Raw genomic sequence first — 16,739 nt, 5'->3', positions numbered from 1 at the left:
AGCGGTTAATGACCTGGAATACCAAAGCAGGAAACTAAACATTGAACTTCATGGCACCCAGAAGAAATGCAAGGAATGTTTAATGTCTGCGGTTAACGCTATTGCGTCAAAACTTCAGCTCGCACCATTATCTGAGCAAAGCGTATCTGCGATCCACCGGCTGCCCTCTAGCTCAGATAAGATTCCTGGAATCCTCCTCCGCTTCTCGAATCAATCGACCAGGAATCAATGGCTCGATAAACGTAAGTATTTGCCAACTGTTAAGAACGGCGCGTACATGATGTAAAAGCTAACTACGCAAGACAGGGCCCTACTGAAGTTGGCTAAAGCGTGGGCGCATCAGCACGATTTTTGCTATGCATGACACCTAAGTGGCAGAACTTTCGTCCTAAAAGAAGAGGGCGATCGTGCGCGCTTGATAAGATGCCCCAGTGACCTTGCCAAACTTGTTTCCTAAATTCCTGGTGACCGTATTTGTGTACGTCAGCCATGTCTTGGCTGATTGGGTGTGCCCTTCTGACTTGTTTAACTACTTTGGGCCTGTACACAGAAATGGTGTAAAATGCGTTCATTTGAATAGTCAGTCTGCTTGCAATAAACATGATGAGCTCGACGCATTTTTTTGGCAGTCTAAGCGGCTCTTTCGATTTTATTATGTTGTCAGAAACGTGGTACCACCAAAACTCGGCCGTTTGGCAACCTCTGAACTACAGATGCTTCACGCAGTCTAGGACAATTACACGTGGCGGTGGAGTTAGTATTCTGGTTCGAGACGAATTAGTAGTGCAGCGCATAAATTTCTGTAGAGTGACTGAAGATTATGAGGTCATTTCAGTTATATGTTCAAATTTATTGGTTACTGTATGGTATAGGCTGCCTGATGGTAACGTTGAGCATTTTTTTCTGTTCCTTGAAAACTTATTTACTTATATGTCTAATAATCACTATGAAGTTATTGGGGATGTCAACTTTAATATCGACCTACTTGCATTAACCCCCTTGTGTCGTTACTTTAAGCTCTTGTTACATTCCTACGGTTTTTTAAATGTTATCTCGGTGCCGACAAGAGTGACCGGCCAGACAGCCACCTGTATTTATTTATTTATTACCAATTGCCCTGAGTGCAATACAAAAGCTGGTGTCTGTTCTTCTGTTTTGAGTAATCACATGCCAATTGTTTTCAGTGTAAACCGTAAAATTAAAAGATCTTCCCCATGTGAATTTTACACCCGGCTAATTACACCATTGCGAACGCAATAATTTCGTGATGAACTGCGACACATTGACTAGAGATCAATTTTTCAGTCAAAATTTGCTAACTTCGCGTGTGAAACTGTCTTGGGTATTTTTGTGTGCTCTAGTACCGGCATTTACCAACTCGCAATAAAACAAAGCGCTCCTTAAAGATAAGAAAACCACGGATCACGGAAGAATTATTCCAAGAAATAAAAGAAAAAAAATAGGCTATATAACAAGTTTATCGTGTCCCGTGACATGGCACATCTAGACACGTTTAAAGGATACCGTGATAAACTTAATAAGCAGCAGCGACCTGCTAAGATTCGCTATAATAATGAATATTTCGAGTCCTGTTCGAGCGATAGTAAGAAAGTATGGAGGAAAGTCAATTCGCTACTGGGTCGTTCACCTGGTGCCCTATTCCCTGTTATTATTAAGAAAGACGGGGTTCATATTAGCGCTGAAATGTTACCTGATGTTTTCAATGATTATTTCACCAAGATTAGTACGTTGCCCACAAATAGCAGTGCTTGCCGTCATATTAAAGCCGCGTCTCATGACGCCTTTTTTCTCCAGATGACTGATGAAGGCGAACTTACCTGTATTTTTCACATTTAAAAGACAGTAGCACATGCAATATAGATAACTTGCAGATGAAATCTGTTAAATATGTTCTCGATGTAATTGCTTCAGTGTTCTTATTTATTTAATTATTACAAATACCTACACCACCCGAGTTGGGCATTATCGTAGGGGGATTAATTACAAACATAAAGGTCAAAGATCGAACTTCGCGAGAAACGGCATCATATCGGCTATAGTATTAAAATTAAAAATACCATCATCGTAATTAGTAGAGAAAGACAACACATCCAATACTAACAACATCCGATTATAAAATTTGTTACACAATGCATAAAACGGCACACTGGAAATATTGTCCGAAACAGATTCATGTAAAGTTCTCTATGGCAGATGAAAAATTCGCTGCAGACATTACCTCATCCGGGAGCAAATTCCATTCTGCAATTGTTCGCGGAAATGATAAAAACTTACATTATTACGACTTTGGTAGGCCCTAATTTTCTTGCAATTGTCGCGTCTCTTAGACTGATAATGACGTGGTTTTAAATACATGTTCTTATCGATTCCTGTGTTACCCCTGTCAATGTCGTGTTAAAGGTTTAACCTGATTATTTTTCTGCGTGTGGACAGCAACTTCCACCCTAGATTTTCCCTGATTTTCGAAGCTCTAATTTTGTAGTCATAGGTCCCCATGACGAATCTTGCAGCCCTTTTCTGAACACGCTCCAACTTATCTTAAAGAACTTGTGTGAAGGGGCCCCATGCTACGCGAGCGTATTCTAACACCGGCCTAATATTTGTCAGGTACAAAGCTTCCTTCAAAGGTTTGGGCGCATACTTGAAGTTCCTCTGGAAAAGGTGCAAAAAAACTTGGAGGACGCTCAAGATTCGCCTTCAAGAGTGGAACGCGATAGCGTTATCGCACCCTGTTCGCACCACACACTCATTCGCTCGGCATGCTCTTGAGTCTCACAAAGACGAAACGTGCGCCTGAGCAAGCGGAACGAACCAAAAAACTCGGTGTCTCGGAGGGAGAAACGATCTACGCAAGCGAAACGTCGTGATCGGCTCGAACCGGGCCGAGACGCGCCATGAAGGCGGACGCGGTCATGGGGCTGACGTCTCGATGGGATCATCCTCTACCTCGCTTAGGAGCACCACGAAGACGCATGATTTCTCGCCAGCAGCACGGCACACATTGCAGGGGACGCTTTCCCACCAGACGCGTTACGGCGCAGCGATCACGTCAGAGGCGTCCCGCATCAAACGCTGCACCTAGGAATCGCGCTGTGAGCGGAAAGAGGAGCCGCGTCGCCTAAACACGAGGGTTCGAGTGAGGCACGCTGGAAGTTTGAAGGGGGAGAGCGAGACAACTTATTAAACGCAAAGGTATAGGGTATCCTCGCACCGATCCCCGCACGGCCCCAATGCGCTCAAACGAGACAAAGGGGAGAAGCGGGCGAGTGGTGCGCCACCTGTCAGGGCAGCACCGTATATTGCGAGGAGGGGGTCTTCTGTGTTTGCCGGAAGATGGCTCTGCGTGTGTGCCAAGCGCAGAAGAAATGTAGCGGAAACGTTTTTCGCTACTCGTCTAACAGCGACTTCTGTAGTTTACATACTAGGTCTAAACATTAATCTGCAGAAAACTAAAGTTATGTTTAGCAGTCTCGGAAGAGGACAGCAGTTTACGATAGGTAGCGAGGCACTGCAAGTGGTAAGAGAATACATCAACTTAGGGCAGGTAGTGACTGCGGATCCGGATCATGAGACTGAAATAATCAAAAGAATAAGAATGGGCTGGGGTGCGTTTGGCAGGCATTCTCAGATCATGAACAGCAGGTTGCCATTATCCCTCAAAAGAAAAGTGTATCACAGCTGTGTCTTACCAGTACTCACCTACGGGGCAGAAACCTGGAGGCTTACGAAAACGGTTCCACTTAAATTGAGGTCGGCGCAACGAGCTATGGAAAGAAGAATGATGGGTGTAACATTAAGGTATAAGAAAAGAGCAGATTGGGTGAGAGAGGAAACGAGAGCTAATGACATCTTAGTTAAAATCAAGAAAAAGAAATGGGCATGGGCAGGACATGTAATGAAGAGGGAAGATATAACCGATGGTCATTAAGGATTATAGACTGGATTCCAAGGGAAGGGAAGCGTAGCAGGGGGCGGCAGAAAGTTAGGTGGGCGGATGAGATCAAGAAGTTTGCAGGGACAACATGGCCACAATTAGAACATGAGTGGGGTAGTTGGAGAAGTATGGGAAAAGCCTTTGCCCTGCAGTGGGCGTAACCAAGCTGATGATGATGATGAATTACCGATATATACCGCAGTGTAACTTTCTACGGCGCGTTTCTAAGGCAATACCGCATTCACTCGAGGCGCTTTTGTCACGCTTTGAACCATAGAACTCATGGCTGAGTGGTAGCGTCTCCATCTCACACTGCGGAGACCTTGCTTCGATTCCCACCCAGCCCGTTTTGCAAGTTGTTTTTATTTATGAATTGCCTTCCGTCATTTTTCGCTCACTGCCAACGCCGATTACGCGGCCTTTCAGCGACACGAGCTCCTTAACGCTGTCGCGTTAAAAGGCGGCAAGCTTTAGCGCTTGTTATGTCAATGTGGGATGTCCAGTTTAAGGCTGCTGTTAAAGTTACTCCCAGGTATTTGACTTCGTAAACGCATTGCACTAAAACATTATTTAGAGAGTATGAGCTAGACACCTTTTTCTTTTTATTCGCAAATTTAACAACATAACGCTTTGCTACGTTCAAATCCATTTTGCACTTAGCAAACCAGGAACAAATTTTTTCGAGATCAAACTGCAACACACTCGTATGTTCGGCACATGACACAGGACGGTACACAACGCAATCATCCGCATACAGTCTGATATTTGAAACACAGCCTTCACTTAAATCATTGATAAATATGAGGAACAGCAACGGCCCAAGGGTCGACCCTTGAGGCACACCTGATAAAACATTAACCATTCCCAACGTCGCACCGTTCAGAACCACTTTTTGCTGCCGTTTATACAAATCATCTTTAAGCCAACCGTAAAGTGAATCGGGGAGGCCAAGAAAAGACACTTTGTGTAAAAGTAAGTCATGCGGGACTACATCAAGCGCATTTCGAAAATCATAAAAATGGCATCTATCTGTGTACTATTATTAAAGCCGAGTGCAATGTCATGTATGAATTCAGTAAGTTGAGTGGTACAGGATAATCCCATGCGAAATCCATGCTGGGTCGGGATGAAAAAATCATGGTCATGGAGATGCTTAATAAGACCAGAGTCAAAAACATGTTCTAGTGTTTTACAACAAACAGATGTCAAAGACACCGGTCTGTAATTGCTTGCCAAATCACGACAACCACTTTTAAATATAGGAGGTACATTGGCCATTTTCCAGTCACTAGGTTATCTTTGAGAATTTTTTGGCTTGGTAAATAATTCAACCAAGATAGGAGCAATACTGTGGGAACAGCGCTTCAAGACGTGATTTGATATACCATCCGGACCATGAGCAGAATGAGGATTAATGTTGCGCAAGAGAGCCCTAATTCCAGCCTCATTTAAAACGATGTCACGCATTTGAGGTAATTGTGCGTGTAATTCAGGTATCGGAGTATGACGACATGCTCTGAAGACGGAGTGAAAATACTCGTTAAAGCAATCGGCTTTTTTTTTTTGTGCCATCAGTTAACATATCACTTTTATGCCGGAGGGCCGGAACGCCAACACTGTTTTTTTTTGTGTGTTGTCGCAAATTTATAACCTATCACTCGCTAGTGGTGCCTTTCCACGTTAAATGCAAACTACAAAAGTCTTAGCTTTATTCAAGAAAGGTGATAAAACAGCGATGTCCAACTACAGGCCAATATCTATGCTCCCAATCTTTTCGAAAGCTTTAGAAAAAATAATTTTTATACGTGTGTCTAACTTCCTTGAAACTAAAAACCTCCTCACTGACTCGCAATATGCCTTTCACAAACACAGATCGGCTCAGCTTGCACTTCTTCAGCAGAAAGAATACATTTTACAAAATTTTGAGGACCACCAGCTTACTTTAAGTGTATTTATTGACCTTAGTTAGGCATTCGACTCCATCAGTCATAGACTATTACTAAATAAACTTACCTACTACGGTATCCGCGGTGTCGCCTTAAAATTATTTCAGCCGTACTTACAGCACGGATACCAAAATGTGTTCATTAACAACAAATCGTCCAAAATTTCTTGTGTTACGGCAGGTTTTCCCAAGGGCGGTATCCTTGGGCCTCTTCTATTCAATCTTTATGTCAATGATCTCGTAAATAGTAATCCCGATGCCAAATTCATAATCTATGCCGACGACACTACTGTACTGTTTTCGTCCAATAATGCTCCGGAGCTAGTGTCAGTGGCTAACTCTTGTTTGGCAAAAATATATTTATGGTCTCTAGAAAATGGTCCCAAGATTAACGCTGATCAAACAAAGTCAGTTTTATTTTAAGCGAAGAATAAGAATACCTGTCTTTGTAGGGACGTGGTGTTAGGGCCTTATAAAATTGAACTCGTCCCTTCTGTGAAAACACTCGGGGTCTTTTTTGAGGAAAATATGAGCTGGAGCGATCACATTAATTTTCTTGTAGACAAACTCTCCCAAATTACTGGACTCGTTTTCTCCATTTGCTACATGCCTCGGAAGATTAAGATGTTAATTTATAATGCTTTGTTTGCGAGCCACCGTCATTATTGCTGCCTTATTTAGGGCACGACATCCCTTACAAATATTAACCGTTTGCTTGTAATTCAAAAGAAAATTGTTCGCGTAATTAGTGATATGCCCTTTGACCCTGTTATCTGAGCCCCTATTTAAAAAACTTCGGGTAATTAAAGTCAGTGATATGTTTAACTACCGCCTTGCTCTAGGATACCTAAAAGAAACCAAACAGAACTTAAGCCTTGTTTCATCTCTGGCTAGAGTAGAACACAACATCCCATGTTATAACACCAGGTCCCCGGAATACTGGCATGGGCCGCATGTGCCTTCAACCTATGGTAACCAAATGACTTGTCACACTCTCCCTACTCTACTGAATAATCTCAGATCTGCATCCATCGATGTACCTAATTCTTCTTGCAGAGAATTGTATAATTTCTATTGCCCCAAGAAATTGGTTTTTTTAAGAGCTGTGTGTATCTATACATCTATATTGTTTGTTTTTCCCGAGCTGTTTGATGCGCGAAGCAAATTTGTTTAAGCGAGATCTATGTAGTGTATGCCCTTACTCTCTCTTTCCTTTCTCCCTTTTCGTTGTTCCTGTTTCCTTTCTTTTTTTCTCTCTTTTTTTTCTCTCTCCTTGCTGTCTGCTGCCTTTTGGACCTTCTGGTTATTAGGACCAGTCAAGTTGCTTTCTTTAGCAACTTTTTTGCTAATTCCTTGGCACTTCGTACCACTTGCTTTTATGAATAAGGGTATTAATATCACAGCGTAGAACTACGCGAACAATCCCAGCAGTTGTGGGTGGAAGCGCTCCAACGACGTGGTCGAACACGATCAACTGAGGCGGTGGCGACGGAACAAGGATTCGATGGTAATGAACTAAAGCAACGAATCCAACAACTAGAACTCCGGGAGCTTGAGAGCGGAGACCTCGGGATCGTGGAGTAGTGGCGCAGATGGCAGTACTTGATCGGGAAAATCTGAGGCCATGGCTGACAGAATAGAAGGCGGACTGCGAAGACAGCGGGGCTCGAGCTCCTTGCGGTGGTAGGCCCAGCATTGCGGCTGAGGCACCCGGAGCTGAGAGCGATGACGCGAATTCCTGAGTCACCTATTTGTATGTTCGTTTGTTTGTTTGTTTGTTTATTTGTTTATTGACAAAACAACGCTCAAGAGCGGTTTGTCTTGGTACCAAGGCAAAAGGCGGCACTAAAAGCCACCTGACTAGGCCTTTGACACCAGACAGCACGCGCAGCACACAACATGAGCGCAACATGCTTCAAAACACACTGCATAATATCAAACACATACAAATAAAAATGCATGTACAGAGTATCAAACACGATAAAGCAAGACAAGGAAGAATGACAGAATTAGTCGTCAACACATTCATCATCAACAAGACACAGAACTATTAAGGCCAGTGGACTACAATTGGATTTGAAGAGAACAAAACAAATGTACAACAAAATTACAACTGTTGGAGGAAATACATTTTAGTTAGTTTTCTGAAAGCAAGCAAGGAGGGAGCACTCTCCGTTGTATCTAAAAACGATGGATAACAATTCAGTAGGTTCGGAATTTGCCATTTTAATAATTGCATACCGTATCTAGTTCTCGTTTTAATCTTTACAAACTTTTTATTTCTGAAATAATATGGTGTCTCCGCATTTGTATATGTATGAAAAACTAGACAGACGCTGGTGCCTGGTTTTCACAAATTATAGTTTAGCTGAGCCCGCTAAATCAGGGGGAAGCCTGATTGCCGATGCCACTGCTCCCGCACTATCAGCGTGCTGGGCGTGTCATCGTCTTCTTTTGTGACTGGACCATTGTGGAACGTAGTAGTTAGTGCGCTACAACGTGATGGATCAAAGTGAAAAGACCTTGCGCTATCTATGTGTTGTTGGATTAGCTTCTAGTGCTGGCATCGTTGCTCTCCGTCGCAGCCAAGCGCACGCGTAGCAGTTCTCTCCGGCTCCGAAATGGTAGGCCACGCGTCATACGTACTTCTGAGGAGCACACCTTTCGATCAGCAACGAACGAGCTCGTCTACACCGTGCCGATGCTGCAGCCCGGGCACAATAGGCTCGGCCGAGCGCCAGCAGCAACTGCGTACCCAGGATCCGGCAGCCTACAAAGTCGTCGTTTAATGAACCGTCGGGATTCACCCAGTGATAAAAACTGAGGCCACACGTTTCAGCTTCGCTTGTTAACCATCTGTACGGAGTGCTTGGGCGGTGATTTCTTATACATTAATTTCTTTATAGCGATTACCGGGGTGCCGTTAGAACGCAGACAAGAGCTTGCGCGAACAAGGAACGCGCAAATAACACAGGCTTCCGAGAGTGAGGGTGACATGGCGTCGGGGCGGTGCCCCCTCCCCTCGCGTAACACCTGGCGCGCTCGCGAGGCAGCAGCGGTACCCTTTCACCCGAGCTGCGCCGTCGAGAACTGCACGTGACACAGCGTATCAGCCAGTGGGAACTTATCTGCCATTTTTGGCTTGTCCAGACGACAGACACTGGCTTTTTCGCTCAATTGGCCATTTCATGCTTTCGCATCAAAAATCTTTCAGCAGATTTACAGCTCTGAAGCTCAATGGGGATTAGTTGACGAAACAGCCGTCGATATGCAATCTGCGCATGACTTCTACTCATCACTTTGTCGCTTTTCAATTGTACATGGCGATATAGAATGGGCTGATGATCTCTTGCATGGCACTCGATTTCTAGAGTCCATCACATTTTGACTGCAATGTCAGATGTGCAGAGGGTGACCTGTAAGCTTGCTACATACGAAAGTTAGCGAAAGAATATCGGCGACCCGTTATTAGATACGTAAACACCGGCCGCAGCGATCAATTATACATTTCGATAGTATTGCACGGGCGTCGCGGGGAATTTATCGCCAGAGAATGTGATGGGCGTTTGCCACATACAATTGTTCGTACGGAGATTCTATTGGATAGTTGTTCAAGGAGCTGCAATTAGCACTTTCTTGTAAGGCTGCATGTAGACAGTTAGAAAATAGAACGAGTGGATTCCGAACTGTACATTATAGGCCACGTGTTCGAGAACTTCGTTGGTCGAAGATTTTATGGGGTAATATTCTTGCGAACACATAGCATTGCGCGAATCGCCGTTTTTTGGGCAAAAGTAGCTGCTCACAATTGAATTAAAAAGCTAAAATTTAGTATCAGTGCAATATTATGAAAGCCATCCTTACACCTTCCCAACCTTTTCTTACGCAGAAAGAAAGTCCCGATTATCGTTATTTTATAAAAAATATTTCGTAATGTAGGACTGAGAAATAAAATAATTAGGAAGCCATCGTATGTTTCGTCACGTACAGACGCAGCAAGAAAGTAGATGTTCCTTTTTCTAATACTAGTTTTTGACTCATTTATACCGAAGACAGCGACTGATTGGAACCACTTCCCCACCTCCATCGTCAATGCTATAATCTTTCGTTATATAATGCTGCTATCGATGAGTGTTGTAAGGTGTAACTACTTCATCTGTAACTGTACTTGGGATCTTTCATCACCATTTCTTTCTGTAACACCTTCGAGCATTGAAGATATTGGAATAAACACTCAGCTATAGCTAAAACCGGAAATTTCTGTTCACACGAAAATCTACATACTTCTCCTAGCTTTCTTTTCAGACCGTTAGTATTTCATGGAAATATCCCGACTGTTTCAAAGCCCTTATTCTCAGTTTCCTGAAGCGGCGGCTTGAATACTTGTCTTCAGCATAACCGACTGCCATTGTTAGCAGAGCTCGAACTTCTGGTAATGATTACAATACGGGTGGAAGGCAGATGATGGCTTTCAATGCCTCAAAGAGCATGGGTTCCAGCAAATGTCCGAGGTAATCACCAGGAGTGTCAGCTTGAACAATACTTCCTTGTGCTAACCCCGACGAAAGTAAGGCGCCTTCTTGGGGCTGCCACGGGAGGTCGTTTCGGAACAGTTGAAGCTTCAGCAGGATGGGGACAAGGTTATTTAGACACTACGTTTTTTAATAGATCTGCGGAGCTGGGCTCACACTGACACGGTTAGACGACTCAGTCTTTCTTAGACGAAGAGCGGTGTCTTATTTTTGGTGCAGGGTCCGCGGTATGTCTGGATTTTGTGCGGACCGACGTCGATCTCTGGCGCCATCATGCTCATCGTCTCTGTTCAGTTAAGCTGTCGCTTTCTTCTGGCACTTTACAAATGATGATGAGCATTGTACATCACACTTAGCATAGCCTAGGTGACGCCAGGAAGTATATTGCCCTGCCCTGCCCCACTGTTACAGCGCAGTGGTGTTAGAAGATACTTTGCAACGTGTCCATGTCGTTGACCTAAAAAGCATAGCACTACCTTCCAAAGAACTCTGATACCGGATGACTGGTGAAGCCCAACATGACCCGTGAAGGCATTGGTTGGTCAGTTCGGAAGTGTGAGATGACACTCCCGTAGAAGCGTGGGCCTAAATCCCCATTCTGCATTTGGCACCACAACCCACAGGCGCACACAAACGCACGCACACACGCGACAGTCGTGACGTGATGTGAAATGTTACCTTGCCTGTTCCGCTTGTGTATGTTGTTCTTGCTCTGTTCGACGCTTTATGCGACTCCTCGGCACTGAGTGCGCGCTTCGGCGCCATTCTGATTTTTGCGTTTTAGCTCACAAAACTGCCTCCTGTATATATATATATATATATATATATATATATATATATATATATATATTCCCTCGCTAAAATTCTCCCTACCTCTTCCCTCTACTGTCGTTGCTGTTGCGGGTGAGCATGGCGGCAAGCGCGGCAGATCCTGCACTACATTTGTGGGGGCTCACGCCTAGTTACGGCGTCCAGAGGACATTGTACACATGCGACGCGGCGTAAATGTTGACACGAGCTTCTACGGTCGCATTTCCTTTGTGCCACACTAGTGTCATTTACTAACGCGATAGGGTTAGGGCCCCGCGTCGCACGAAATCCGGTGTCGACGCCGCGGGCGTCGCTCGGCAAATAATCATTTTGAACCACAACCGCACATCCCTCCATGTGGCGCATACCTTGTCTTACATTCTTTAGAAAGCTATTCCTCGGAATTTTCAGAATGACAGCTAATAAACAAATGCCAAGAACCAAAACACCGACAGTGCATGCCTTTCATGTTTTTGTGGCATAGCAACGTTTCACCCACGTCCCGACGCAACCTGCGTTAGTGGCGTGCCTCTCAACTATATCCCGACGTGGCCGGCGTTAGCGGCGTGCAGGACCACAGCAGCAGCAGCAGCAGCAGCAGCAGCAGCAGCCGCAGCAGCAGCGGCGGCGGAAGTCGAAGAAAGACGTGAAGAAGGCTTCGCTTTAAAAATAAAAGTGGTAAGCGACCCTAATCTTTCACTTGGTGGCACTCGCACCTCGGTGTTGGTATTCTTTATCTTGACGTTAGGCGAACGAAACGCATGAACCGAACTCGGAGGGAACTGTTTTCCTTTACTTATATGGTTAAATAGCATTTCAGCGTCATGTGCGCGGGACGTCATTAGTAACGTCAATACTTCCGCTTTCTACTTTCGAGTTTCCAGTAATTTCGCCAAAGTCGTGCTCGCGTGGCAAATATCTAAAGTCCACGATTCCGTGCTTTCGTGTGCGAAAATTCAGGGATTTCTAATTGATTCGAATTATTCCAGACACTTTAGTTACTCAACTTCTAACTAAACTTATGCTCTCATATCATGTCTGTAATGAAACCCATGAACAGTGTACTGTACTGTTCTTTTTCTTTTTTTTTCTGCTTCATTTTGGATTTCCTCCGCCGACGTCTCAGGAAGTGAATCGGAAGTGCGGCACAAAAACAAGAGTGTCAGTCGATGCTCGTGCCGCTAATGATCTGGCTGTTCCCTGTATCGCATCGCATCCAAGCGCTTGCAATGCCCTGATTCCCCTCTAGGTCTCTTCGTATATGGCCTGTTCACTTTCGCGCATAGCGTTCCAATGCTTGGAACGCCAGATTGTAGTCATTCTCTTTTGATTGCTGGGGTCTGTACACAGCACCACACTCTAATATCCCCCTCGGTGGCTTGATGGCTATGGTGTCGCGCTGCTAAGCATGAGGTCGCGGAATCAAATTACGGCCGTGTTAGCCACATATTGATGGGGGCGTAATGCAAAAACGCCCGTGTCTCGTGCACTGGGGGCACGGTAAAAATCTCCTGGTGGGCAAAATTAATCCGGAGTCCTCCACTACGGTGTGCCGGATAATTAAATCGTGGTTTTGGCCCGTACAGCCACAGAATTGAGTTCAGTTCAGACTGTAGTGCTCCGCGAAGTGTGCGCAAAGTCGCGTATCTCATCGCATTTGTGTTTTTACTGAGGCGCTTAACGTTCAAGTCTTGCAACCCTAATCTTCCCAAAACACGTTTAAAGGGGCGATTGTGTAATTACCTCACCACAGGTACGCCGAGGTTCATCACATACTCCCACTGTTTTATCACTTCAACGCAATTGCCATGGTAGAGGGGTGGATGCACCTGAATGGCGCTGATGACCGACAACCTGACAGACATACTCAGTGAGGACCACGTTTATACTCTCGTAAACGGTAGTCACCATAAAAAAGAAGAAAAAAAGAGAGAGATGGAAACCTTTTGGAGCGAACGGAGTGTCACAGAGGCCCGCTTCGCTACGAGACAACTTTAGGGTTATCACGTAGGGAAGGGAAACAACGCGAGGCAGGTGCAGCGTCGTGTTCCGATACCATGCGATTCGCGATACCAGGCGAGGGAAAATTGCAAACAGGTCCGCGAAACCGCTCATCGGCGGCCGTATACGTAGAAGCGCTAAGTGGCATGTGAATCTGGTGTCGTCTACAATGTATCGCGCTGAAGGTCCGCATCACGTCCTAAAGAAAAGATGAGCTTAACGCTGTTGTGCCGAAAATGACAGCCCTCTTGTTTTCTGTGTAGAACATTGATTTCTTTTTATCACTATTGATCGCGGAAAGTTTCCGTCGAAGGCTGCGTCACAGCGATTTTCTACAGGGACCAGCATATAAAGCTCTCCGTCAAGGTTTTTCGACGATGTTCAGCCGAAGCCTGCTTGCGGGCAGGATCGAGAAAAAGCAGTTGTAAACACAAGCCCTTGGTGTATTCGGCCACGCGAGCGTTTTTCACTACTTTTGTTCGTGCCTCTCAGTGAACGAAACGAAGTGTATCCTTAGCCACTAGCGCAAGGTGGGGACTGCAACCATTCATCAAGCTGCGTTCTTTGAAACACTTCACAGCAGACAGCCTCCTTGGACCATCGCAGTAGCAGGGTTGTACAGCGTCGGCCAGGGGCTTACTGCTGACCCGTGGACTGCGCCGAAGAATGGAGCAGACGACATGGACAAGTATAAGAGAAAATGGGCGAACAGTAAGAAAGCGAAGTAACTGCACAAAAAGAAATATGAAAAAACAACGGCTGCTCCGAAACTGATTGATGACTCCGAAAGAAATCGAGGTATTTGCAAAGGCTTCACTGAAAGAACGCGGCAGGATGGAAGCGTTTCTGGCTCGGCTAGGAGGCTACACGAGTTATCCAGCCGAGGCGCGCTGCTATTTTGAAGGCGCGCTGCTATTTTGAAGGCGCATGTACGCTACTTCGCCCCTTTACTCCTTAGCTCCGTCAATAAAGAATAGCAAAGAAAACAGGCGATGGTAATACGTTAAGCAAAAAAAAAGAAAAAAAGAGACATGGCGTTACCCTGCACACGAACAAATAAGTATCCACATCGCAACTCTTCTTCTGCGGTGTTGACTCAGTGCTTTCCTTCTAGCGCTGCCGGGTGGTCGCAATTATTTCCGCATGGTTTGCGTGGATGTGCCTCGAGTGCGATCATTCATTTTCTTAGCGCGTTCAACTTGACTCCACACTTTGCACCAGTCGCTGAGATGAAATTTTCAATGAACGAGCTCTTACGAGCGATATGTGAACAAATATTTCATATTCGCAGGCGCACTTTCGACCACTCGTCTTTCGTCACGTTGCCACCATTACCAGCGGCATGGTCTCGCGAGCCGGAGTCTTGCGGATCGCCTTCCTGGAATGAAATCACCGTTAAAAAATCAAGTGTCAAAAACTGCCTCAGGGTTACGACGCTGGATCATTTTTTCTTTATAAACTCCGTTTTACTGCGATTGCAGTTAAGTGCTTAAAACTGGTTTTGCCTAGAGCGTCCCTCCATCCGTCTGTCCATTCCGTTACGCTGACGACGACCGTTATCGTCATTGAAGTGCTTTGTGGTTGTCAGGCCTCCTCGTCATCCCCAGCTTCATAGTCGCCACAGGGAGAAGAAAACTATTTTTACCCTACCGATACCTCCGGGATTTGAATGTCACTCCAGCAATGTACATCTGGAAGTTGGGTGCACTAATCACGGTGCTGTTGGTTAGTTCATTGGTTTAGGATTATATATGGCTCATATTCACTATGGGGTATAGGCGAAAAATTGAATAAGAGAAAGATAATTAGCCATATTTAAACAAACGCACTCATGAAAAATTTTGATAAGATCAAAGGAAAGGTAATATATAACACAAAGTTCAAGGAATTTAGGAAAGAAAGAATCCTTAGTCAAATAGAAACTTCTCAACAGCTGCGCAAACATTCTTTTGGCAATGTCCTAGAGAGGAAGTTCCAAAACACAGAATATCTGAAATTACAAGGTTCAATCTAACCAGGCTTTTACACGTTACACCAAAAAGTACCAGATTACAATTACTTCCCTCAATAACAGTAACTGATTACGGTTACTAATTAGTGCCCCACGAAAGTGACTTAGCAATCACTAACATGTAAACGATTAACTTAAAATTACTTTCCATCGTGCCTTCATTAACATTGCACAAATACAGTAAATATAACGGCTCGACTGGCTCTTTCAATACGTCCTCTACAGCCTTTCACACGCTTTTCATTTTCACTAAGCATTGCCTTTCGAAATTTTCTTTGGTAATATTCCCTGGTTTTATTGTGAAGACATCTGGCAGTGGCACTGATACTCGGTCGATGTGCGCTGGAGAGAAGTGTGTTGTAGTGTACGAACGCCTTGCTCACAAGTTATAAGATCGACCAATACATCAGCATTGCTATTTAAGACGGGTCGTATAAACTCTCTCAACTCTTCTGCATGCTAGCAGACAGGACACATTGAACACTTTCTGTGGTTTTGACCAAAATACCGAAATGAAAAGGACTACTTAAGAAGCTGCAAAAAAATGATGTTCTCCATTCATGTCTGCAATACCTTGTGTTCCTAGAAGGGTTAGTTAGAGCCCGCAAAAAGCTTCAAGCCGTCTTGTTGTATTACTCAGAGACATTGATTTGATGGACACGTGGTGACATACCGCAGTAACGTTGTAATAGATAATCAGGCGGAGCGATTGCCGAATTCGATCGCCAGGTTAAACTCGCCATCCCCTACAGCCGACCAATACTACCACCACCACCAGAAGATTGCGGTGATCCAATGCGGCAATTCTCGTGGTCTGCGTGCTCTACGAAGAGCAGCGCTTCATTTTTTGGGGGGGCTAGGTGAAAGGGCTCCGAAAAGCCATGGAGTGCCGTTTCAATCCATCGGCCAAATCTGGTGGACTTTCTCCCGGCACTCTTCAATCGTTATCCATTTAGACTGAAACGACGAATTGTAACGGGCGCCAGCAAGCGTTCATGTTCCTTGAAAATGCGGCCAAATATGTAAAGTAATTTAATATACAGCTGCATATCATTCAGCCCTAAAATACTGTTCATGTGTCACGATCGCCAAAATTGGTATAAGCGAGTTACGTACGCAGGGTATCCTAGACATCGGCGTCACGTTTTTTTTTTTTTTTTTCAAAGATAAACCATTCTAGGAGAAGAACTACACGTGCTTCACAGGGCAGTTTAGCAGCCGCCAGTACTTTTTTGTTGATGCCATTCAATTTATTGCTTATTGCAATTAGGTAATTTTTCAGTACTGCTCTAAATGACATGATGCCAATGAAGAATTTGTGCAAAATGGAAAGAAACTTAACTGGAATTTTTGAGCCGCGTACTTCGTGTCTGTGTATTTTTCTGGCTGATAAAGAAAGCCCGCGAAAAATGAAAACTATCCCGTGACTAACAAAAATCAACGACCTCTGTATTTCTCGTAGTACTTCTCGCAAATGGGGTAATT

At 44.6% G+C, this 16,739-nt stretch overlaps 1 protein-coding gene across 2 annotated transcripts in view; it reads right to left on the bottom strand.

The window, feature by feature from the left end:
• Positions 1-11,352: 11,352 nt before the first annotated feature.
• The window catches only part of LOC135915368 (uncharacterized), a 66,023-nt gene continuing 60,636 nt past the window's right edge, over positions 11,353-16,739 (bottom strand). The window contains exon 5 of one of the 2 annotated variants that reach the window (XM_070534737.1): positions 11,353-13,897. In XM_070534737.1, the coding sequence (XP_070390838.1) occupies positions 13,732-13,897 (166 nt within the window). In that variant the 3' untranslated portion in view covers positions 11,353-13,731. Of the gene's footprint in view, positions 14,622-16,739 lie in introns of both variants that reach the window. The other variant, XM_070534742.1, reaches the window with a different exon arrangement.

Source organism: Dermacentor albipictus, chromosome 1, assembly GCF_038994185.2.
Source record: "Dermacentor albipictus isolate Rhodes 1998 colony chromosome 1, USDA_Dalb.pri_finalv2, whole genome shotgun sequence".
NCBI classification, from domain to species: Eukaryota; Metazoa; Arthropoda; class Arachnida; order Ixodida; family Ixodidae; genus Dermacentor; species Dermacentor albipictus.
Note: the sequence above shows the minus strand (reverse complement) of the source record. Positions and strands in the feature narration are given on the sequence as shown.